This window comes from Eleginops maclovinus, chromosome 10 (assembly GCF_036324505.1).
Source record: "Eleginops maclovinus isolate JMC-PN-2008 ecotype Puerto Natales chromosome 10, JC_Emac_rtc_rv5, whole genome shotgun sequence".
NCBI lineage: Eukaryota > Metazoa > Chordata > Actinopteri > Perciformes > Eleginopidae > Eleginops > Eleginops maclovinus.
The window spans coordinates 8,648,317-8,673,955 of record NC_086358.1 but is presented as its reverse complement, the minus strand read 5'-3'; the positions used below and the strand labels follow the sequence as shown (position 1 = coordinate 8,673,955).

The window sequence follows — 25,639 nt, the reverse complement described above, 5'->3', positions numbered from 1 at the left end:
AGAGTGATATTGAATGTTATCTTTTGTACTGAGCTAGGTTACTAGGTGTGGTGTTTGAAATGAGAGATAAAACAACGAAATCAGCCGGCAGGCATTGAGCAATGATTTTCTCATCTATCACCATGAGAGATCATTTCATTCCAATTTGTGGCTGGGAGGAGGAAATAAAAGCATGTAATCACCTTTAAGGCCTTCCCACTGCTTTAAAAAACATGTTTTGTTGCTTTGAAAATACACAGTAAATACGTGTGGCTGTTTGCTATGTTTGCACAATAGTCTTCCGCACCCCAAGGCACTAAGTACATGTGCGGTTCTATTAACAGGAGCGGAAATGGTTGAACCATTAAAATAAATCACATTGCACATGATCAGCCTTTCAAATTATGACTGTTGTTGTGATGTTTGGCTAAAACAAGAAGGATATATTCGTAAAATAGACTCATTATATGTTACTTATCCTGCAGTAAACTACAATCCCAAAATAATCGCACTAGTGGAGGCTTATTCCATTTAATGTTTTTTTTATTCTGTTCAAAAAACACTTTCCATTAGATCTGTCAGTGACACAACCTGAAGGCTCTTCCCGCTTTCCACACTGATAAAGTTATTAATTAAAAATACATTGTGCAGTGAGACTGTGGCTGATTTACTCTGCACAGACACAAACCCCTGGGAGTGCTACATTATTAACATTCACACATAGTAGCACTTTGGATAAAAGACATAATTCTGCAAATAAGCTACCTTCATGTAGTTATGTCTACCTGAAGAACATCTTGATCTTTTCAAGGGAATGTACAACTGATCCCTGTCAGTTAATATTCGGCACGTCACCAAAACTCTTCTTTATAAGGGAGTTATAGTTTGAAGAGAAAAGAGACCAAAGGTAAATAACAATAATTTTTATAGACGACTTAATAGGTTGTAATTGTGTTGCTTGTTAATTTATGAATCAAGTTGTCCATAAAATGTCATTAAAACAAATTAAATTCTAAGATTTTCTAAGAATTAATTTACTTTAAAATAAAATTGTGAAAAATGGAGATGCTCCAGATTTCTTGCTTTTGCTTAATCAACACTTAGACGACCGCAAAAACGTATTCTATCAAATATGGCAGCAAAAAGCTTCAAATGATCAGATTCGAAAAGCTGATGAATATGATTTTCAACACGTTGGCAGCTACATTTTTCCATAATATCTTTTAAAAGTTATTTGAGCACATCTTTCCCTCTGAATCATTATTATAAATTCCTGTAATAATTGTCCACATTATTTTTTCAAGTCGATGTATTGTCTTTTGGACCAAAGTGGTGAACTGGTAAATACCTTATTTTACTACAATGACATAGGGAAGGTCAAAGCAGCACATCCTCACATTTGAGAAGTTGGAGCCAGAGAATGCTGGGCATAAACTGTACTTATAGAAGCTTAACGAGCAATATGTTTAGGGATACAACTAACCATTTTTTGGAATATTGTTTAATCCATTCATTATTTTCTTAATCAATTGTTGGGACTATGACTATCATATAATGGTGAAAACAGATCCCAGTTTCAGAAAGTCCCTGGTGATGAAGCCTTTCCCTGAAAAGATTCAGTTTATTATCATGTAAAACTGAAAGGAGCAGAAAATCGAGACAGATTGTTCAACAGTTGAAGATTATTTTTCTGCTTATTGTTGCAGCAGTACTTCTTTTAATATTTGTATACCTGTATGTATTTTTAGAAGGAGGAAAAAACATTTGAAGTGGCATTCTGTGTCAGTTTATTCCAGCCTGATGAAAATATTCTGTATATACTTTCTGCAGCTTTTGAAGTCAGTCTTTCGTCTGCACATTAACATTGCTATGGTTACATGTTCACTGGGAACTGCCTGAGGGATGTTCTCCAGTTACTTCTTTATGTAGAAAGATCTAATGTCTCTCAGTACGGCTGTAACATGTACACCATTAATCTCGACTCTCTCTCGCAGTAATTATTGTTTTCAATCCCAAACACTTCAAGTAGGATCACAGTCTGTGACTCAGCTCGTGTAATAGTACGATGATTGCTTTGCTGCTGTTCTGTAGACGTCTGATAATCAAACACAAAAGATAAAGAGAATCAAGAATATGAACATAAAGAAGATGAATTCTTAGGCCTGCTACATAGACACTGCATCCAAACTTGATTAAACAGAAGAGTGATGACATTCATTAATTATTAACCGTGGCCATACATCTATTTCCGTCAAGAATGTGCTACTTTTTTGGCAGATTTGAAGGCCGGTTTCCATAGCAAAGTGTTATTTGGGGAGTTATTACATGTCAGTGAACTTGAGAACCCATTTCACGAGGCATTAGTATCACAAGTCAATTTCACAAGGTTTTTCTGTTTCGTTTTTGACATCACACCCTTATGATAAGTCAGCTCTTAAGGTGTAAATGTTAACATAACGTCTTCAGAATAAGTCCATGTGTTGTATGACTCGCTGTAACACATCTTGTCACTCTTATTTAATCAACTCTTGTTCTGCTTATACAGTATGCTCTTCCTCTTTGACTCTGTTTGCTTCAAATGTCTAACATTATTCTAAAGATAAGGATCATTTCCTACTCTGAACTACTTGAAATTTGATTGGAGTCAAATACAGCCACTTTAGTCTTTACTTTAACGTCACGCTGAGCTAGTCGTCAGTCACCTAGCCGGCACGTCAATCTATTCAAAAGCAGAAAAACTTCAGCTAAAGTCTCGTCTTGAAGCAGACTCTTAATACGTTTTGACAACCCGGGAAGTAATTTTCATCTGAGTGTCTAGACCTGCTTCTTGTGTTGAATGTTTTAGCATTGAGGGCAATAAGTGTTCATTATGATGAAGAATTGTACCATTTGTATGCCTTCCAATCCTAAAACAATGATAGAAGAGTAGGTACTAGTTCAAAATACAAGTGATTTATAAAATGTTCTAAGAGAAGCCAGTGAATTGAAAGAAATATTGTTAACAAAGGTAGAATTAAGACATCTTGAGTAGTGGTGTTTTTTCTAACTGGTGCTTTAAAGGGGCCCTATTATGCTCATTGCCAGGTACATTTTTGTGATTTGCCACTTCTAATCTTCTGCTTTAATGTTCAAAAAGGTTTTTATTTTTGTAACTGCCTGTAATGCGGCTTCTCTTTTCACTTTCTGTCTATTTAACACACTATAGGAAAGGGAAAACCAAAAAAAGCATACAATGATAGGCCCCCTTTAAATACAGAAGAAAGTATCTTAGTAGTTCTTTCTTTGAAACAGAAGAAATAACCAAAAATCATATTTACTTTAGCTATCGTTTGTTATCAGTTGATGCAACACAAGTGCTTCGGTTTTAACTGGTCAATAATGAAATGAAATAAGCAAATGGCACTTCAAAAATATCCCCAAAAACGATGCCTTACATTGCAATGTCATTGTAGGAAACATTTTCCTTATTATTGTCAGTAAGAAACTTGCAAAATAGCAGTTTGCCACCCATCAAGAACCATGTAAATTAGCTGTGTTATTTGATGACACAAACACAGGCAGCAAACACACTATACTGCCATGGCTGAGAGAAAGCAAGCAATACGCAACCGTGCCATCTAAATGAGAAGGTGCTGCATGCAATGTCATTTATCAATCTAGAAAAATTGATCCGTCTGCCTCAGAGTTGGCGGCTGTTATGCATACTCCAACCCCAACTCCACACACACAATATTTAATGTGATCAAATCTCAGCAGCCACGGTTTGTATGCAAACCTGAAAATAGGACCTACGCCTTCTGTCTGGGGTTTATACAGCTCCCTGTAAAAGATTGTTTCTAACCTAAGAGGTTGCCCGTCCCTGCTGTTCAATATGCCTTATGACTTATTGACTCAATCGCTGTAAGCCTGACTGTACTGTTCGCTCTCAGGTTGCAGGAAATCTATATATCAGAAAGAAAACAGGGGTGGAGGGGAAGCAGAGTCTTTTCCTGTAGGGGCCTTCCTCCAACCTCTGGATACAAGCTTCTTGTCCTTGTCAATGATTCAGACTGGACAGTTTTCAAATCCACATTCAGGAACTGAAATTCAGCTCTTTACATCGGGCAGCCTGCACTACCCTCTCTCCTCCTGCAGACTGTGCTGGTATTGTTTGTTTGTTTGTTTGTTTGTGTGTGTGTGTGTGTGTGTGTGTGTGTGTGTGTGTGTGTGTGTGTGTGTGTGTGTGTGTGTGTGTGTGTGTGTGTGTGTGTGTGTGTGTGTGTGTGTGTGTGTGTGTGTGTGTGTGTGTGTGTGTGTGTGTGTGTGTGTGTGTGTGTGTGTGTGTGTGTGTGTGTGTGTGTGTGTGTGTGTGTGTGTGTGTGTGTGTGTGTGTGTGTGTGTGTGTGTGTGTGTGTGTGTGTGTGTGTGTGTTGGTACACTAAGGCAGTACACACTCTCCCCTCTGTCTCCCTCATGCAAATTAGCTTTGGATATATCTAGTTTTGTATATATACTTTTCAAACCTTAATGGGGCTCTCGAAATATATTTAACATCATTCTTATAACTTTAATCTCCTAACCCTGAACAATGAATGCATTATTACAGGTAGTTGGTCATACAAATCAGCCCCAGCTGCCGTGCTAACTAGCAAGTGATAGCATGCTAACACACTCCAGAAAGATGGTCAACATTGTACCTGCTAAACAAGCATGATAGCATTGTCATGGTGAGCATGCTGACATCAAAGCACAGCTGTTCCTACTTACAGCCTCTGAGGGATGCTAATATATCTGTAAAACCTCAGTGTCATTAAATATTCAGCGTTTATGTTTTTAAAATAGTTCTACAATATCTGCCAATGGCAATGACAGTGTAATTAAGGTTACACATGGATTCTGTAACATCATTTATTAGAGATGATTATGGTACGCACAGTAAAGCAACTGAAACACTTGGCAAGGGTTAAGGAGATATTGTAGTTTGTAATACAAATCAATCACAGTTCTGTTACGAGATACGAACAGTGGTCCTTCACCTCAAAGACAGATAGGACTATTCACTTTCCCAGCCTCTACATCCTTTCCCCCCAGCCTTGTTCCATGGGCACAATATTTCCAGCATCGACACGGGACGTAAATTGCAACCAGTGTAATGGTCCAACGTAATTCACAGGGACACTATGGCAGTATTTTCCAGGCGTTTGGCAACATGCTTAGTGTTTCTTATCAACTACTATCAAAACATAGACAGAGCAGGGTCCTGTGAATCTTCGCTCGATTGCTCTTCTTAAATACCTGATAACTAAATCTGAATATTGAGGTTTTAATTTAAAGCATGCTAATTGAATGTGAAATGTAGCCCTAGAATTAGAATCGGAGGATGAAACCCTCTTTATTTGTCACATGCATGCACACAGCAGAGCACACACAGTGAAATTAGTCCTCTGCATTTAACCCATCCTAGTACTAGGAGCAGTGGGCAGCTATCGTGCAGCGCCCGGGGAGCAATGGGGAGGGGGGATTGGAGGTGTCCGGTGCCTTGCTCAAGGGCACCACAGCTGGGACCTCTCCAAGTAGCAGTCCACTTTCCATATTTCAAGTCTGTTCGGGACTTGAACCGGCGACCCTACGATTCCCAGTCCAAGCCCCTACTGACTGAGCCACTGCTGGATTAAGTGAGTTTGTTTTTTTAGTAATTTATAGTTATAATGCAACATTTATTTTCAGGTTTATTATAATTCACTTTCAAACTGTTACATTTCATTAATACAAGTTTAATTAAGTTTCGATGCAATTCTTCAAGTAAACAATACAACAAGGAAACTATGGGATTTGATCATTTTTTTAATGCAAATATTAAAGTTTAGCAGAACAAAATCGAATTATAAGATTACATTTGTATAACACATGTTTTTAGCCAAAGGAATTTTCCCTAATTTTTTGAATGAAACAGAAATATTCACACAAGTATTTAATTGAAAATAAAGTTGTGCTATGTTTCCTTAAATAGTCATGAGATAGATTTCCATTTTGTACCCTCCAGCCGGTGTCTTTCCCTTTCAGTCACTGACTGCTCTTCCTGGCTGCTTCAGACAAACGTCTGTGTTCTGCTGTAATCCCAAACCACAAATCTCTGCAGACTCACTGCTGCTGGTCCACCATGATGAGCCGGCAATCTGTGAGGTCAATGTTTTTTTGGGGGGAATACACAGCTCTCTCAACTAAAGCTCAAAAGCAGCTGCAGAGTATGCATGATGGCAAAGCTGCTTCTGAGATTTTAGTCTGAATGTGGTCTGCTTGGTGTGTGGGTGTCCCTTGACTGAAAAGACCCTGTTACCTGTTTAAAGGAATAACTTATTCATGCTGTAACTTACAAAATGGATATATAGAGGGAATAAATCAAATACGTTATTGATTTTAAGTGCTGGTAATCTTTACTCGACAAGGGTTGTGTTTTAATCTCACAATTGTTTTCATTATGCATGATACATTAAACTCAACATCAGAGATGGGGTTCGTAGCCCAGTCACCTAAAATGTGCTTGAGGTAGAACCGCTAAAAATCCATGAGTCAGTAAAGGCCTCTGATCAGGATGCAGAATCAGAATCAGAATCCCTTTATTCGTCCCACAGAGGGGAAATCTTCATTTGTTACAGCAAAAAAGAGCTAAAGACAGCTTAATCTTACACCAAGATACAAAAATATATACAGCAATTACACACGTTTACAGAAGACACAAAAAATAGACCTCAGAAACCGTTCTGAGGCATAGCAACCTTCTTTTGGAGGTTTTCCAGGCTCGTACAACTGGTAGGGGACCCCGGGGAAAACCCAGAACGCGCTGGAGGAATTATATAACTCTTCAGTTGTGGTATCACCTTAAGAAATGCAGGGAAATGTAACAGGGGAAAGGTTGGTCTGCAGTACCTCGCTAAGTCGCTGTTACTGCGACCCAGCTCAGTTTAGTTGGACTTACACAGATTGGGGGCACTTGGTCGAATACTGGAGCCCTTAGAGAGCATTGCTGCAGTATTTGAAAGATTAAATAGGACCTATTTAAAGATATTTCAACATTATGCCTCTGATCCTTTTGGTAGTTCAGCTCATGGGCTGTCTGGTTAAACCTTTAAAAAAGGAATGAATTCTTTGGGCGTTTAAAGCCTTAATTCGGTCGATACTTGATGTCTGAGGTCAACAAAGCCTAAAGCTTCAGGTTTAGATCGAATTTTTCTGTCTTTGAGAGTCTTCCTGTTTATTATTGTCGATATAATGGTGACCTTATTGAACAAGGACCATGCATGAAAATACATTAATCTCAACAAGAGAAGAGATGCTAGTGTTTATGCCAGGTTACAGCTAAAAGCTCATTTCAATTTGCATCTCAAATGCGAATAAAATGCATGTCGGCAAAACTGGTTGCCCGTTGACCATTGTTGTATGACACGTGACCTTTATACATGTATTTCTCCATGGATACCTTTTTCTGGATTATTTCTGATTTCTTTCAAACGTATACTAGCGAAACTGTCCAAGGCAAGAAAAAGGCAAGTTAATTAAAACACTTCACACAGGAAGGTAAGAGCTTTACATAGTTAATACATTATAATTAATAAAAATATGGAACAAGACAAACACATGTTTTATAGAAATGTATAGTTTATATTGTTTATGGGGTTTATCAACCCTTTGCATTCTGGGAAATCTCTGCAACTGCAACCCCCATATGATGTTGAATGAATGAATGGATACATTTCATTAGTATTTCAGATGAAAAAATACATATCAAATTCAGGTGCCAGTTTTCAACTGAAACTCACTATATCTCCATTATACTTCCATATATCCAGTATGAGTTTGAATATATAATATACAGTGGATAAATAAATAGCTACAGCCTAATGCGATTCAGTTTCTGTTCTCCACTATAGGTCAACTAACCACAATTCTCAGGTGTTCAGGGAGATGTCAAAAGCAGCACTGTGCTATAGGCCAAAAGCCAAGAAAGGTATGCCCAAGTCATCTTTATGTATCATCATCTATCAGCTAGCCCAGGAGGGAAACGCTGCAGAGGTGCAGGCATCTGTCTGACTGGACCCAGGGCGGCTGATGAGTCAATCTACATCGAGAAAGTGGCCAGATGGACATTTTTGATGACTCAAATTTGATGCTGGAACATGAACATTGACTTTAACAACATGATGAGGAAGGCTATGAGAATTGATTTCAGGACAGTTAATGACATCTAATATTGATAGATTATCAACAGGGAATATTCCATCTGCATTCGGAAGATCGCAGGTATCGACAGCCATGTGTTACCAATTCATGAATTATTTTAGAACTTTATTTAATGTCGTTGCTGAACATTCATAAACTGGGTGTTGGCTAAACCGCAATATCCTACAGCATTTATCATTGATAAACGACCGTGAAAAGTCACATATTCCGAAGCGATGCCCAATACTTGATAACTATTACATTTTAAAAAAAAAACACAAATAAAAGAGTGAAGGTGTAAAGATTGGGATAAACTATATGTCATTCCGCTGTACTGTAAGCTTCAACAGTCATTAGCAGGGCTATAGAAACTAGCTTATTAGTAAACAAGCACTACTTTCGAAGACAGGGGACATGTTTTTATGTTACTACAGATTATGCTAGGAAAACTATCTCCAGGACAAGCAATGTGTTGTAATAAGGGTCTAAAACAAAAGGGTCTGACACTACTTGCTATGTATTTGCAGAACTTTAGCAACTCTAGCTAAACATGTGATGATTATTTTTCTCTTGCTAACTTGTAAAAAAGATAGATATGAGTTCAAAGTATGAATGTTAATGCATAAATTGAGCTTCTGTATTATAAAAGTAGGGGCTTGCTTTTTCCCTTCTGTGAAATATTTGGTTTGGTAACATTTCTAAGTGATATATCTCCTACTGTTATCAATGTAAACATAATTAGTTATCTAATGAGTGATCATTTGGTCTGTAAACAAAGACATTTTCAGTTCAGCATGGTATCTCTTTAGCACTTCATGTTAAACTCTTGTATGCTTAGTCGAAACTAATGAGCCACATTAGCATCTGATAATCAAACTCCTCGTCATTGGTCAATGAATTTGACTGTAAAACCAATGCTAAAAAGCTTTCAAGAAAATATTAGCTTGACAACAGAGAAGGAAAGAGCTTATCAGTGAGAAAAGCCAGCAGATTCTGTAGATAACTGCCTCTTTTTCTGTCAAGTCTGAGCACTAATTTAAGTGGAAATGAAGGTTTGCGTTTAGACTCTCACCTTGATGATTGCACTTTAGATTCCTCTGCATGAGGAAACTAACAAAATGACACATTTGAGCATCAATCTGAGTAGGTGGCTTCGCTCTTTACAGATAAACCAGGTGCAGTCAGTGTATGTATGTGGAGGGGTTATGATTAGTACATTTCTTAGTGATGCATGATTACAGAAATCTCTCACCTGATTTTATCCTGGGAATATTTTTGGCAACCTAAAGTGAGTAGCCCAAGGTTTTGCAGGATACATTTTACTGCATTTCACAAAAGTATTAAACTAAGACTTCATATCGAGTAGCTGTAACTCAAAAATGTAGGTCAACAGAAGACAACAGTTTCATTTGAACGATGCAAGGCTTCCTATCAGCACAAAAAATAATAAATACTTTTGCCATCAAGGAATTCCTCATCCAATCAGAGTAAACATCTTCCTTAATGAAGGCACATTTCTGTTTCTTTTGTTAAATTTAGCAATCATGGTAGCTGTAGCAGCAGCAGCATACTTCGTCAACTGAGGATAAATGGCCAAAACAAAAAGCTATAAATCTTTTGAAAAACAACTTGTGCTCAAATAAAATATATTATTTTGAAACTAAGTCATGCCAGACAGCTTCATGGTTAACCAAAACATACCCTTATATTTTAAATTATTTGAAGTTGTTATCTTTTTTATTTTGCTTCCATTTTAACAAACAGTTCACTTTCAATTTGCACTCTCTTTCTGTACAATAGTTGGCTCAGAGTATGATTTTAAAGATATTTTCTGTAGAAAAACATAGATATGCTTAAGTAGCATTTTCCGTATTCATTCTAAATGATTTGATGCTTTGAAAAGTAGTCCTTTCTCAGAGGATTGCTTCTGCCTTAATTTTACTCAGGGTGCTATCTATCTTCATGCTGAGGTGGTTATCAATTAAGTGAGCCAACCATGTAATTGATTTCCACCCTGTTACCTTTAGTTCGGGTATTTGTGATGTTCAGACAGCGCTACCGTTGCCTGTCTTTTTCTGCTGCTTTGTGTCAACACCTCCACACGTACATGCACTTTATTACAATCGTGGGAATAACTATGATCTATATAATCCATTTAGGCTACACGGGCCGAAGCTCATTGGGATTTTCATTAAGGTACACTGGACATGGCACGAGATCAACACCAGGTCATTACCAAGGCACCATTACAGTAAAATCAGATCTTAAAACAAATTAAATGTTTTGTCCAATCTGATTATTGGATAACTGCTGCCTGAGCTATTCTTCTCACGTAACAGGAAAAGGTTGCATGCACCTCTTGCTCCCGGCGATTTGAATAATTCACTCAGATGTGTGGATGCGATTGGTCCCGCGACGTGTGTGTGTGTGTGTGTGGTCTCCCTCCACTGTATGCGGCGTGGAGATAACAACGTGAATCACAGACCAGAGATTCCTCAGGGAGGCTTGAGGAGCGGAGCAGAGAGGGGCAACCCGGGGTCAACAACCTGACCAAGAATGACAACTCCTGCCAACGAGATGTGGGAGATTTACAAGATAAGTCCGGTTCTCTGATAGGTCAGGTTTTCAGAAAATATGATCAGCTGGGGTTTCAGGGTTCTACGCCCGTTTCTCACTCTACATGTTGAAAGGAAAATGAAAGCAATCCTAAACTGTGTCATAGAAAATCTGAGACAAAAATTAAGTTAGAGCAAATCATGTTAGAGCTCTGAATACTTTTGCCCGGAAGATATTTGCGACTCCATACACCAAATGGCCTAACTGTTTCATTTTGTGTATTCTTATTTAATTTTGCCAACTACATTAATGGTTTGGTCTTTATAAATATCAGCAGACGCTTAATTTCGATCACATGACGTGAAATAAGCAACATATTACTCTTTCTTAGCTGTTTTTCGGTGGCAGCTGTCCCCACTTATTGTAAAACATATTGTTTGATGGGTGTTTTTTTATTTTGGGAAATCACAGCTAAAGCTTTTTTGGAGCTAAAGCCTGGTTGTTATTCTTGGTGGATGCTGAAAAGATTTTTTTATCTAAAGTAATAAACTGCGAGTATCAATTTGTATTCTCCGTAACACAGAAATCAAGAAAATAGATTGCTTGAAGTGTACAGGCAACTGCACAAACACAAAGGAAAACACCGGTTTGTTTTTCCACTGATTATCCAGAGGAAAACATTTTGCGTGAAAGATTTTGGTTTTGATGGCTCATACTGTGTATACTCTGCTGAGATTAAGTTCCTGCAGAAAGATAAGTGTGAGTCTGTTCAGTAGGATGTCATTCATAAAGGCAGGGGCCCATAGAGACAGGAAAATACACTCTGACTAGGTGGAGTGATGAATGTACCCCTTTTCTATCACCTCTTTCCGCCCTCTTTAATATTCCGTCATGGAAATGAAGAGGCTGAAAGAGAGGTAATTTTACTTGCAGCCTGCAGGGCCAATCATTTGTTTTGTGGTCCTTCTCGTTTCTCACGTACACTAAAGGCAGCACGGCTCGATGCTTCAAGGTTGACGCTCAAGTGCTGTTTTCATCCACATATTCCTGGAAAAGAAGAGTGCCTCCGTCACTTAAGGCATCTGTCTCTGTCTGCTGTGCTGTATGTGTGTGTGCCTGCAGATTAGTGTGCGTGCAATATTTTTTCTCCATGCCTACACTCATACAGAATCTCAAAAGACCCCTCTGCTTGCTGAAGTGGAAAAAGAAATGTTATTCCCTAAAAACTGTTGCGTACAACATTCAGGCAAACTCTTTGCAGCCCTGGCATTCAGCTAGGTTAAGCTCAATGCTATCATAAAGGGTTACCTTGAACAACCACCACGGTAAAAGAAGTGTGTGTGTGTGGGTCCTCCAACACAAGCGTATATTTCTTCTCAAATTGAATCATCCGCAGTATGTCATCATGGCAGAATGACGCAACAGTTTCCCCTGTCATAGACTTATCTGTACTGATGTTGTTAACAGCAGAGGCAAATCTGAAAAGATTACAGTTGGGAGGAAAGCCTCTTACACTGAACAGCAGTAATTATCAAGACAAACCTGACGTGTGGAATTACTATCACACCTTACCTTCGAACAGCAGGTCTACCTGACATGACAACTTTCAATCCCTGTGAGAAGTCACCGCTGGAAGGTGCGTTATCCTTTCTGGAAAAAAAACAAACAACTAATTGAAAATGTGTGGGCAAAAAACAGTTAAAGGTGGGAGTTACTTTGATGCGATCATCCACAGGGAGTCTGGAACGTCTAGCATCAAAAGGATGACTAATGCAGCGTTACTTTTTTTTTTTGGTTCAACTTTTGTTTCCCCCCCCCTGCACTCATCACGACGGCTGACTGATCTAAGGGGTTTCTTCTCTTTGAATGGAGGTACTATTGTGAAAGATCTAGCTCATGACAATCGGCTTTTTTGAAATGTTGTTCAGTTGGCCATTTCTCTGCGATTACAGACTTCTGAGCTATAGAGCGTCAAGCAAATTAGCTTGGCGCCTGTCATCTTACTTATCACAGAGAGATAGGAGGAAGGAAGGCCCTGTGTCAGTGATGTTCTTTGTGACAGTTTGACGGATGAAAATGCTATAACCAGATTTTTCCTTCCATCTTTGCTGATATCCTCTAGCTTCTTTCAATTGTTTTTTCCTACCACAGTCATAATGCACTTTGCATTGATTATGTGAATGCTTGAGTGCAATAAAGCAAAAGGAAGACAGGCTGTTTTTTACTGTGGGAAATGACATTGCTTCTAGATGTCTACTGGACCTATTGATTAATACGCTTATTATTGAAGGTAAATAAGTCTTTGGCACTTGTTTTGATAACATATTTAAAATGTGAACTCTTAAGTCTAGGTTTTTTTTCTCAAGCTTCAAACTGTAAGGGACGAAAGTTACACACTTATGCCATGTGATAACAATCGAGCTATGTTCATGAAAACAAAGTATGTTGTTTTCCTTTTTTTTTAACTTTCTTTTACTACTGTTTTGGGATTTTTTGGGGGAACCAATGCCTCTATATTAGAAACAGAATTGAAATGGTGAGACAGAAGGGATGACATGCAGAAAAAGTTCCTGGGCCAGATTTGAAGAAAGGCCCTCCGCTTGGGGAACAAGCCCGGGAACATAGGCTGCCAAATCTACCAATTGAGCTTTATTTTGTTCCTTTTCTTATTCCGAGACCTGGCATAAAACTGAACTATGTCCATTGTCTTTTGTGGAGTTCAAATCTGCCTGTTAGACACCTTGCTGGTAATTGCAGGAAATGAATGACACATATCTCACTTCTATTCTTTGCATGACTGCTTTGAATTGTCAAAATAAAGCTTGTGGCCGAATTACATGCATTATTGTATGTAATTACACTGATTGCCGGATCGTTGTTTCTGTCCCTGTAAAAGTTGTACTGGGTACCGAGCACCTTGATATCTCAAGTATTAAATTCAGTAGATTAAACAACATGACCATCATAATTTTAACTTCATCAGGATTTATACTGCATCGATATTGCAGTAAAATATTGAACCATACCATCCACAGCTGAAACAGTACATTGATTTTGGCAACATTTTCTTCCTAATATTGTGACACTGATTTTAAAGTGCAGATCGTCATTTTCAGTGTTGTTGAAGGTGATACAACTAGTGATAAAACGTAATGCTCTGAAAGGTGATGAAACTATTTCAAAACTTTGGCAAAGTGTGCTACATTGTGAAAAGGGAGGGACACAAGTTTATAAAGGAAACGCAGGAATGCATTAGAGGAGCTGAAAGAGATGATCGACAGAAAGGCGTCTATCTTATCCTCCGTAACATTCTTCCACTAAACTTTTTCATTATTGTCATATTCAGTGGCACTTTATCATCAGCTATGTGACATTTACTCGTCTGTCTGCTTTCTATGTGGAGATTGTCTCACTGTTATACTAAACTTTTGTTAAAGAAGTTCTACCTAAAGAGGACATTGCTCCCACATAGCAACGTATCTCTCTTGGTTATTTCCCCACTGATCATCATTGTTGCTTCCTCCGAATGATGCATTCTAGACCTACCTAGAGCTAGGTATGTGTGAAATGTCAAATTGAATTGCCAAATTGTTAGACCTTCAGTGGCTTCAATGTGCATCTTCACTAAGAGCTAGATGCAGAAGGCTATTACACACACAAACACATTGTGCATGTGTCACCGAGTTAGACATCTTTTCAGTCTAAGGTAAAAATTATATTTAAAAAAATAAAGGAATTCTTGTCTGATTTCAATGCAACTCTTAAAGTGAATTTTGAAACTACTCTTTTCCGTTTCACATTTCCTATTTGCATCATGGCAGTGTGATGCTTGAAAATATGCCAGAATATAACTGTTTTCTTGATGAAACTTCAATATTTCACCCTTTTTACGTAGTGTTTTTTTTTCCACTTTCACCTTCAATTGTGCAAAAATTATACCAAATTTCTCTCTGGCATGTCCCTTGTCTTTTTTATAATTTATAAAAATTCATATGTGCTCAGTAATTCACAGTTTAACCATTATCACATATGATCTGGTACTGCTTTAACCTGCTTTTATAGTTTTAACACTTGAAGGTTGTTGAGGCGTGGTCCACATTGAATCCTAGAGACTTTTTCTAGCACCACCATGAGGTTCATATTAGAAGTTTAAATTCAAAAATGTGTTGACAACTTGAATGTATTTCAATAAAATGTTGTACTGACATTCATGTTCCCTCAAAAATAAATTGTACTTAAGTTTTATATAGCTGTGTCATCAGGTCAAATCTTTTTTGGGGCAGCTCCATTATAGCCAAAATAAAAAAAGTCACATTCACACAGCAAAGTAAAGAGACAGGGCATGGGAAGGCAATGAGGTCTGGGGGTGGGGTGCTGTAAAGCTCACAGCCAGAGTGACGAGGCAGTAAACAAAGATGGTAAACATTGTGTTTTTTACCTGCTTAACATTAGCATGTATGTATTGTCGTTGTGAGCAAAAACGGTTTAGCCTCATAGACCTTCTTACATGTACGCTCTCAGGCTTTTTACATTTTAGTCTTGTTTAGAATGAGATAACATGTGTTAGTCAGAGTTGTGGTGGGAATGACATGGACTACAGCCTGCAGTGTTACCAGCACTGCATTCTTATTGGCAAGGCACATAGTCCACATGATGTATACACACTGTTTCCCTGACCTGCCTTTGTTAAGGACAGGTAGCAGCAAAATATCTCAGTTTCTCCTTTCTTTCTTTCCTTTTCACTAAGATTGTACCTTATGTACGATGTGTTCCCCCTTTACTCTTGTATTTATATGTATTTTTATTACGTGGGTTCTCCTTTTGTTGTTGTTTTTATTGCCACTGCCACAGAACCAACTGCTCCTCAGGGAAAAGCAAGGATCTTGAACTTGAACTTTGTGTTCATTTTCAGTTTTTAAGTCTTTGGAGGCATGTTGTCCAACGTTTCTATAGTTGAACCAAAATGGAATATCGTAAAATCTTTTTAAAGACTAGTTAAAAGCAGCATCACTCTGTTTTACACTGCATCCCCTTGTGTTTTTCTCATAGTGTCCCGAAGTTGTAGCACTGGTCGGGGACTCTCCTCTGGCCAATTAAAACAAAATCCATAAAAGACACACACACAAACACACAGCAAACAGACTATAATCACACAATATATCATGCATTATTAAGCATGGGTTTGAATAAAACATTAAGGTTAGTGTTTCTTAAAATATTCTCTCAGGAAAAGGGAGGGAACTGTGAACATATTTGTACGGAGCTGTCCTGCAGCTTGAATAAATGGGAGATATGACTTAGAGTTGTGCTTAAAATAGTGAATCAGATGTTTTAAATGGTCTTCTGCTACATAAACACAATATATTTAAAAAAGAAAAACATTGTTTGGTATTCCGGAAATGTGAAAGAGTTCTCACGAGCCTCTAAATAAATCACTTTCAACTTTGGCATTGATGTGTTACTATGACTAAAAGAGCAAGAGTAAAATATTGTGTTGGAAATTGCTCTTTCCATTAACCATGGGGTAAGATAAAAGCATTGGGAAAACAGCAGAGGACAGAGGCTAATACTACCTCCAGGAAATATAGTTGTTTTACCGTTAAACAGAGATTTACCATCCAATGATTAGGCTCCCTGGAGACAGGACCACCATTTGAGGAAGACACAAGTGGTATTATATAGAGCTCTCATCAATAAGTCATTGGAGGTCAGCTTAGTGTTTGTTGGTGGGAAACTAGTGGCTAATTAAGTAAAGAGAGTCAAAGTATTGGCTGTAGAGGTGTTAGAGAAAACAAATGATGTGTGAAGGACACCGAGAGGAACATCACAGATGCTGGGAGAAGTACACCTGTACCTGTACTTGAACTGGCTTTACAATTTCATAGGAAAATGTTCACTCCACTATAATTGAATTATTTTTTGTTTGACATTGACTATTTATTCAGCCAAGCCTAAGCATGAATAGGAGAAAAAAGCAAAGGAAAAAAATTGAAAGAAGAAGAAAAACATTCTGTCCTCAAGATGGATGACACATGAGTGGTCTGCCTTTACTGTGAAATATTATTAAAATGTTATGTTTGTGGGTGTTTGTTAAACACAACAATAACAATTGACATCAAATTAAATCAAGGCAGAACGCAGCTGTTGTTTAACCTTGGTGAAAGTATACGTTAACATTGATGTCTTGTCAGAAAAAATACCAACCACCAAGGGGAGTCAGTGTTAAAACCCATAGTCAGTCTGTCCAGTCCTTGCTTTGTTGGAAATACAGATATGACCAGCTTGAATAAAGATCCATTCTCTGGCAGACTCTAAAAGCTGCTTTGTAGACATAGTTGAATTTCAATATGTGCAAAACATATCACAGTTGACACAGGCAAATTGAAAGCATAGTTTGTAGTGCATGTGAGGCACTGTACCCAGCTGGGCTGACCAAATAATGCCCCCCCTCCTCCCTGTCAGGCTCAGGAATGGAGAAGAGACCTAATAGATGAATGATGTAATGTGCCCTCTTGCGGCCATATTGGAGGTCCATTGCTTTGGGCAACAACAGTTAAGAACAGCTGATCCTATGTGTGACCTTATGATTTGGCGGCCTCGACAACATGGAGCAAACATGGCTAATTTATGTCAGTTTTACTTTGGGGGGGGGGGGGCTGATGATTTTATTACTGCAACATCTGTAATATTACCCATCTGCTGCACTCATATAATAAAGTGATTCATTTTGTCAGTCATCAATTTTGTTAACCTCTTGATTTTTCTTTTTCTTAAGAGTCTTGAATCTTGAAGCACCTATGCAGGACAACTAAAGCACTTGCTTCCCACACAACCTGCCTCTCTGTTGGGCAAGAGTGCGCTAGTTTATTATTCAATTACTTGGAGTGTCATTATGTCTGTCTGAGAGGTTATGCTTTTATCCTATTCGTTTTATCTGTATGGATTGCAACTCAGGAGTTATAAACCAAAACATAATGCTTTAGATATTGCTACCAGTCAACAATCGGTCACATGCACGTTGAGTGGCCAGCTTTGGCAGATTTATTTGCTCCAGAATCAGCACAGTGCTCTGAATCCTGCTCTGTTATCTTTCAGGTGCCGCTGCATTTTCCTGCTTCTCAATGGAGATGGCAATATTTCAATTTCCATCCAAATATAGGGCAAATTTTTAGTGAATTATGATAATAAATAAAACAAGATGTTATTAATGAGCTCTTTCAACCAATACTGTTAAGTGATCATGAGGAATTGCCTGTATTGAAATTAACAGTTGGTGGTGTTAATTCAGTTAGATGCTTTTGTTCAACACAATTATGTTATTAAAAGAACAGTCAAATCTCAAGTGTTGGAAAACTTTATTGAAGTATATAATGTATGTTTGTTTCATGTATTAATTAGAGGAAATGTATTGTCTTTATGGCTCCACACACAGTATCCTATATTATTGTAGAACACATACAGCAGATCTACAGTATTCCTTGAGGGGGAAAAAAATGAATCAATCAGTCACCACTGGCACTGCCAAAAGCCAACTACAATGTGTCCACACAGTGCTCTGTACTACTTAAGGTGTTATTTGGTGCCATTAATATTGCTGGCACTGATTCCATCCTTTGGTCTACTCAGGAGCATCTCCTGTCCCCCCCTGGCTCTTATATTTTTACATTACAGGATCCAGTAATAAAGCCTCATTGTCCAGGAAGAGCATTCAGAAATGACTCTAACAATGTTTCTTTTCTCTGCAAATAACAAAGTACATCATAATAAAGTTGTGGTCTGCCTCACTTTTAGTCTGTCAAGAACAACCTGCAGACCTGGCATTCCTACAGGAAGTACCCCCACATCTAGGTTCTGCTCTGTCAGGTGACCCATCAGACATTTGAATCGACGCTTCCCTTTAAACAAGACCTGATGGATATTTACCAGTACGCTGATCCCACAAGGGCTGGGATTTCCAAATGGAGAGATTGGATGCAGCCAGGCAGTGCAACGTGGATACCCCCCTGTTCAGCTGCTTATTAACTGAGAGTAGAAGGCCAAGCAGAAAAAATCCAGCTGCACTTAACAGAGAAAAGAAACAACAAAAGGTCTGACTTTGGAGAAACTAACCACAATGACCACCGTGGCTGACAGGAAAAGACCAGAAATCGAAGTTCAACAATGTGGGACCAGCTAATCATTTCCCCCCTGCCTGAGGAAAGCTTCACCTGTGCTCTTTGAAGGAACATATATTTCTCAAGTTCACAGTGGCAAGTAGTGATCTTAATAAGTGCGTTACCGGGAGCAGCAATAAGCTCCTGAATGAATCACTGGTAGAAACTGGTGAACCCCATTAAGCACTAATCCTATTTTACAGAGTTGGATTGGGACCAATACAATTTCACATTCACCTTTTTGGCTCCACACACATCCAGTAAGCCTTGAAGATAGACTATCACAGGAACACCACATTGTTTAAAACATACTGGCCCAAGAAGTATTAGTTTTTCAAAAGTCTATTCAGCACTGGACTGATGCTTAAAAGGCTTATGCTTATGTTCTGCAAATGTGCCTGGATGATGTCCATGAACAAAAATGCAAACTTTGGCATTTGCCATTGCGTGGAAAACATCAAGTATTAACAGTGACAACAAGAGTTATGTGTCTGTCCCTCAATATGCTCAAGGTTACACATCCAGGGGAGTTGTGTTGATGGGTCTTAGTAAATAGTGGCTCCCTGGATGATCAAATGCAGACACCAGCAGAGGGAGAAGATATTGATTTTTAATATTATGCACGGGGTAATAATCAATACAATGATGGATGTTGCCTTCGTTTATGCCAACAAGATGAGGTAGGTAAGAAAAGAACCACAGACCAGGGTGGAGAAAGGATGTTAGTGGAGTCACAAGGCGAATGCAGAGGGCGAGAAGTCGCCCATTACTTACTGAAGACCTCCTGCACTTCTTCATGCTTTGAAGACATGGTGTTCTTTGGAGTGGAAAGGGGACCATGGGAGGGCCTCCTGGACATAGAAAGGATAACTGAACAATGCACACCTACAGCTGCCCAACAGTCTATGAAGCCGTAAACAACCCTCGACCAGGAGACACCCAGGGGAATGGGCCAGATGAAATGCTATGTCCTTCTGGTGACAACCCTTAGGCTCTGGATAAGTGAGATAGCAAGGAGATGAACTTTAAGTGACATCTATGGACATTCATCAAGGACACTGATCTTAATGGCTCCCCCCAGAAAGCAGAGGTGAATTCCCCACTCCTCACTCAGAAATATGGTGTGTTAAGGACACCCGGCCTAGTCTTAGACCATAGCCTTTATGGGACTTGAACCACACTCTCTTACCAAGTGAATATACCATTATAGAGTATATCATTATGGCCATTTCTGGTGGGTAATGGTAAAGGTTATGTATTTACTCTGCAGCATGCCGCTATGTGATACATAGTTATGTACGCTGTTCTACATGAATTCATTTCTTATAGAATGTAATGAGAAACATATCACAAAAACGGTAAACAATATGCTAAAATGTTTCCCCATGCTGAATATAGAAATTGCCTTTTAAGCTCTTTATTTGTGAAGCATTCATACTCCAGAGAAAAGCTCCGGAAACATTCTATCCTAACCCCTTATTCAAAAACAAAGCAATACACATTTGAAACCATTGATGATTTGAATACATTTCCACTGTTGTTAGTCCTCGGATTTGTTTTTATTAATCGGGAATCTTCAAATGCGTGTGAGGGGTAAAAAGAGCAAAGTGAAATCCTTCGAGGTAAAGGCTGTCGACAGCCTGTCAAGTTCAAACGCATCTTCAGACACAAGACAATGCCTTTACTCCTAACGCAGTAAACAATGCAGTCAAACACATCAGACACATTAGCAAGCAGCTAATGAAAAATGTGATCTATACAGAACTATGAATAAGCATGGAGATGTCACAGTGCTGCAATTGTCAGTAATTTTCTATTATTTATGAAAATCAATTGGGAAACCAACCTCGGGGTTGTGCAAATTGTTATGTGAAAACAATGCATTCTGAATGGCATAATTTTAGAGTCATTTAGGAAATGTGAAGAGTTTGATATGCATCTCTTTTTTTGTTTTGCCATGAGCCATAAGCAGTTTAAATGGTTATGTATGACTTGTTTTTAAAATGTTGTTGAATGATTGCAAGGGTCTTGAACTGTGTGTTGCAGGTGCTTATACATATCATGCTAAAAAGCAGCAGACATTTTACTCTCTATATACCTTACTCGCATACCACCTTCCCCCACTTTATTTCCCCTTCACAGAAGGATCACATATACAGACAAGTTTTCAAGGATTATTATTATTACAGTATGTATCCACCCAATTTTTCAATGCTAAATTATTTTTTGGAACTAGTCTATAACTCAGTTTCATTGTTAAATAGAATCAATCATGTTCCAAAGAAGCAGAAATAAGTAAAACACTGGAGACACAAGAGACATCCAAATGTCTGATTAGACAACCGCAACTTCTCAATTCTTTAACAAATTGCGTCTTTTCTGATTAGAAATTAATCAAGGAAACTGGGGAATCACACTTTGAAATTGAACTGCATTGATGTGTCTTCTATGATGACAATGTGTGTGTGTAATAGACACCGGCAGTAGGAAATTAATTAGAGTAGTTACAACTTGCTGTTTGTCAAAAAGAATGTAAGAATATTTGTAGATTTTCACATTTTGTTTTACCTGAACTTCCCATGTAGTGCCCCTGTTTTCATATGTGCATACAGAATTGCGTTGTTAAATCCATGGCACAGTATCTGCTCCTTCCTACCCTGCACTTAAAAAATACGTACCAAATTCCAAATCTGGCTATTCAATTGAGCCTTGATTCTACCGTGTGTTTTCCTCTGACATTCTGATATAATATAGAATTACTGCCCATCAGATGTTGTTGGCTGTGCACCTACCTCCTGTCCCTTGTAAACTGTTAAATAAAGGATTCATCTACTGCCCACGGAAGTATCAAGTTGAAGTAGGGCTCTAACTCCCCCATAAATTATGAGCCAGGTGTTTGGTTTGTTTGCTCTTGTGTGCCACTGGTGGAAGACATCGGGGTGGCGCCTCCCTCCCTCCTACCTCCCTCTCACCGCTCCCTGGGGTGTGTCTATAGCAGCGCCTCTCTTCTCCACACCGTGTGTGTGTATGAGTGTATGTGTGTGTGGCGCACGTTGCTGTTGCTGCCGCCTCCTCCCCCTGCCTCCTATCTGCATCTGCTGCAGAGCTTAGCCAACACGCATCTCTCTTTCTCTCCTGTTTTCCCACAACCTCCCTTTTTCTACCCACCAGAATGTTTTTCTGTCTTTCTTTTAGCTGATAAGGTAAGTCAGCGCACACATACATCCGTGGAGTCTGGGGGGAGACATGGGGCAGTCACAAGTCGTCACTTTGGAGTATTGAGGAAGGCGGTGAACCGGAGGACAGTGCCGGATGGGATAGGAGCCGTGCAGCCCACATCACTCACCGCGGATTGAACACCCCCCCAACAATCCCTCCATCCTCTCTCTCCCTGACTGTCTCTCTCTAGTCTGCAGCCTCCAAGAACAGCCGCCGCATCATTTTTTCAAAGCCCTCCCTCCCTCCATCTCCTTTTCTGCTGCTTGCACCACTGTGGGAATGCAGTGAAGGTAAACCAGGCTTCTTTTCTCACCCCCCTCACACACAAACACACCGATACTGGATCTATCATTGCAGACAGACAGCTTTCCGGAAGACTGTCACTCTGGAAGAATCAGAGATCGGCGTAAGGGATTGGACCCGGATCAGTTGGATTTAGCCCGCTCTCCCGGGCACCACCAACACCACCCCACACTGGCGGATCCCATCAGATCCCTGCCTCGTTTCAGTTTCGGTGGCTTTCCCCGTTTCTCTCCCTACTGGATTACCGACAGCTGGAGCGCCTAAAAAGGGTGGCGGGGCATGGAGAACTGAGGGCTATCAGAGGCAAACTTGAAGCAGCCGACAAAGACACCAGCAAGAGGTAAAGGGAAGCTCCCTAATGTACGTAGGAAAAGGTCCAATAACTTAAATAACACTATGAAAATCACGGGTTAAAGTGGTTTGCCTTTTAAGGACCTTATGCGGCCGATAATCAACCAATTGAGAGTCAAAGGGTGCTGCCGTAGCCTGGATTGTTGATCTACGCACGCACACTCGCACATGGATTTACAGCCCCAGTCAGACGCGGATCGATATCCTTCTCCGTGCTTTTCACGTCGTCTTTTTTTAACAAGGGAGTGAAGCATCCTGGGATTTATCATCGCTTCGTTAGCGCTGAACTAGAGTGAGGCGCCACCTCGCTTCGCTCTCTCACCTGTCCAACCTGCGTGCTCGTGTGGAAGTGTGTATATACTCGTCCATATTTGTGTGTGTGTGTGTGCGTGTGTGTGTGTGTGTGTGTGTGTGTGTGTGTGTGTGTGTTTGGGTTGTTGTCCGCCAGAGGGAGTGTAGGTGATATTGCTTGTGTATGAGTGCTGTGCCAGCTTTTAATAAGTAGTAGGGTGACTGTGAGTGGTTGTGTCTGCTCGTGATGCGGATGCTTGTGTATTAGTTTGTGTTTGGTGTCTGTGCATGTTTCTATATAGGCTAACTATTGTGCGGGTACATACTTAAGATGCCCAACATTTCTTCTGAACCACATCCCCTTCCTTGTATATGTCCTTGTATCATTTGGCCACCTGTTTGACCTCCTGAACACACCAAGAGACTCGAAGAAAAAGCAACGGCAGGATGAGTGAGCGTTCTGGTGCAAGCAGTCTAGCAGCCATGACGCTGGAGGAGCCAGGGGCTGAACAGGCATCTCCCAGAGCCCCGGGCCCTCTCCGCTGTGGCCCCTGTGCTGTGTGGCCTCGCCAGCAGACCTGGCTGTGTGCTGTGCCCCTGGTCATGGGCTTTGTGGGTCTTGGACTGAGTCTGATGCTGCTGAAATGGATTGTTGTGGGATCTGTCCAAGACTATGTCCCTACTGATCTGGTGGATCCCAAAGGTAGCATTGGACAGGACCCTATATTTCTCTCCAAACCCAGTGCCATGCCCAAGGGGCCCGACATTTCCACAGCCACCACTACTTCAACTGCCTCTACCACAGCAATGGTGTCGACTACTACGCCGCTAGCTGCAGATGGTACTGCCCCAGCGCCAAGAACTCGACCAGGGCCACCGGCAAACCACTCAGCCAATGGCAGCACTGCCAATGGAGATGGCAACCGCGCCCCTCACCTTCACAACCGCGTTGGCACCCGCGGTAGTGGGACTGTGGTTACCACCTCCACCACTCGGGCCACCCGACTAACCCCACCACCCAGCGGTAAGGAGGTCACCCCTCGCAGCACTGTTAGGAAAGGAACCGGCTCTGGTAATGGACGTAATGGCGCTGTCAACTCAAAGCCAGGGCAGTCTGCCACTGTCACAACTACAGCATCCACCACAACTACAGCTACTGTGAAGACCACCGCCAAGCCGCAGCCGACCACCTCCCAGCAGGCAGCACCTGTCAAGCCCACGTCACGATGGAATCACGGGCGTCCAGTCAAGGGCCCGGCCACACGCCCACACCATCGCTTCAGAACACGTAAGTTCGCTTTTTGGGTGTGTGCTTGAGTGTTGTTATGAGGTTATTGATGGAACTTGAGATGAGTGTTTCACAAGAGCTCTTTTCTGGGCCTTTACTGTAGTAAAAATGGTATGTCAATATAGCTGCCAGTTATCACATATAACTGTATTGCTGGCTAAAAAAAGTCTCTATTGTCTGATATGCTCTGATATGGTCTGAGAATATAAAGGATTTCCTTTAGTATCCACATGGAAAGTGGATGCTCCAGCAGCTTAACATTAATCGTATTCATTAGCACAGACAGATATCAGGGGATATTCGCAGTATTTTCACCCCTCTCGTCTTTATCTTTCAGTTGTGCATTAATCCGATATGAATCTTACCTCCGGAGGAGTTTTTCTTTTTATCACACGCTGGTTTGAGTACCATTAAAGGCAGGGCTCCATCTAGCAGAATTTATTTTGTTTTGTCTGCTTGAGTTGAGATGTTAAAGCTTAGGGATGTGTGCAGTGACCAAGGACAGCATATTTGTGTTATGAAAACAAATAACGGGAGCTGCTGAGATGTCGAAGCGGGAGAAAGGTTAGCCCTCACCTCCTGTCTAGAGGAATCAGATACAGCAAGGCCACACATCTCATTTAGATTTAGATGATACTGGGAGCAGAGTGTCGCAGGTACTGCTTTCACACTGCAGGGATATACTGAGAGGGACAGGGACAGCTCAGAGGGTAAGGTAGATGGATGTAGGGATGAGAATAGGGTTGCAAAGGACAAGTGGATAGAAATGTGGAAGGAAATTGAGAAACACGACGAAAAGCTTTGATAAATAACACAAAGTATGAGTGGACGGCATAGGAAGGAGGAGAATGCAGGAAGCATAACAAAGCAGAGGAATGAAGAGTGGGAGCTGTGAGTAGAGAGAGACGGCAGATGGAGTGGGCTAAGTGAGGGAAAGGCTTCAGGGAGATGGAGGGTATAAAGCAAGAGAGCTCTGAATTTTTGCGTATTTAGCATTGTGTAAAAAAAGAAAGCTTCCTGATTATTCATTCCACCAGGGACAGGTTTTTAACATCACAAGGCATTTTTTTCAGACGTGGGTGGGGCAGGATGTGAGTGATATCATGAGTCCTGACTCTATGACTTTGTTGATTTTTTTCTTTCTCAAACTCCAGGCCCTCTATTTACTTTTCAGCTTTGATTTATAACTCACTTTTGGCTCATGATCACCATGTATGTATGTATGTATGTATGTATGTATGTATGTATGTATGTATAGTTGCATTCATATTAGCTTCATATGGTTGCAGTAATGTTAAGGACC

The 25,639-nt window shown here is 40.1% G+C and overlaps 1 protein-coding gene across 1 annotated transcript in view; it reads left to right on the top strand.

Annotated features, from left to right (window-relative positions):
* Nucleotides 1–22,130: 22,130 nt before the first annotated feature.
* nrg3b (neuregulin 3b) overlaps nt 22,131–25,639 on the top strand; it is a 173,161-nt gene continuing 169,652 nt past the window's right edge. The window contains 1 exon segment of the mRNA XM_063892699.1: nt 22,131–24,336. Within this exon segment, the coding sequence (XP_063748769.1) occupies nt 23,496–24,336 (841 nt within the window). The 5' untranslated portion in view covers nt 22,131–23,495.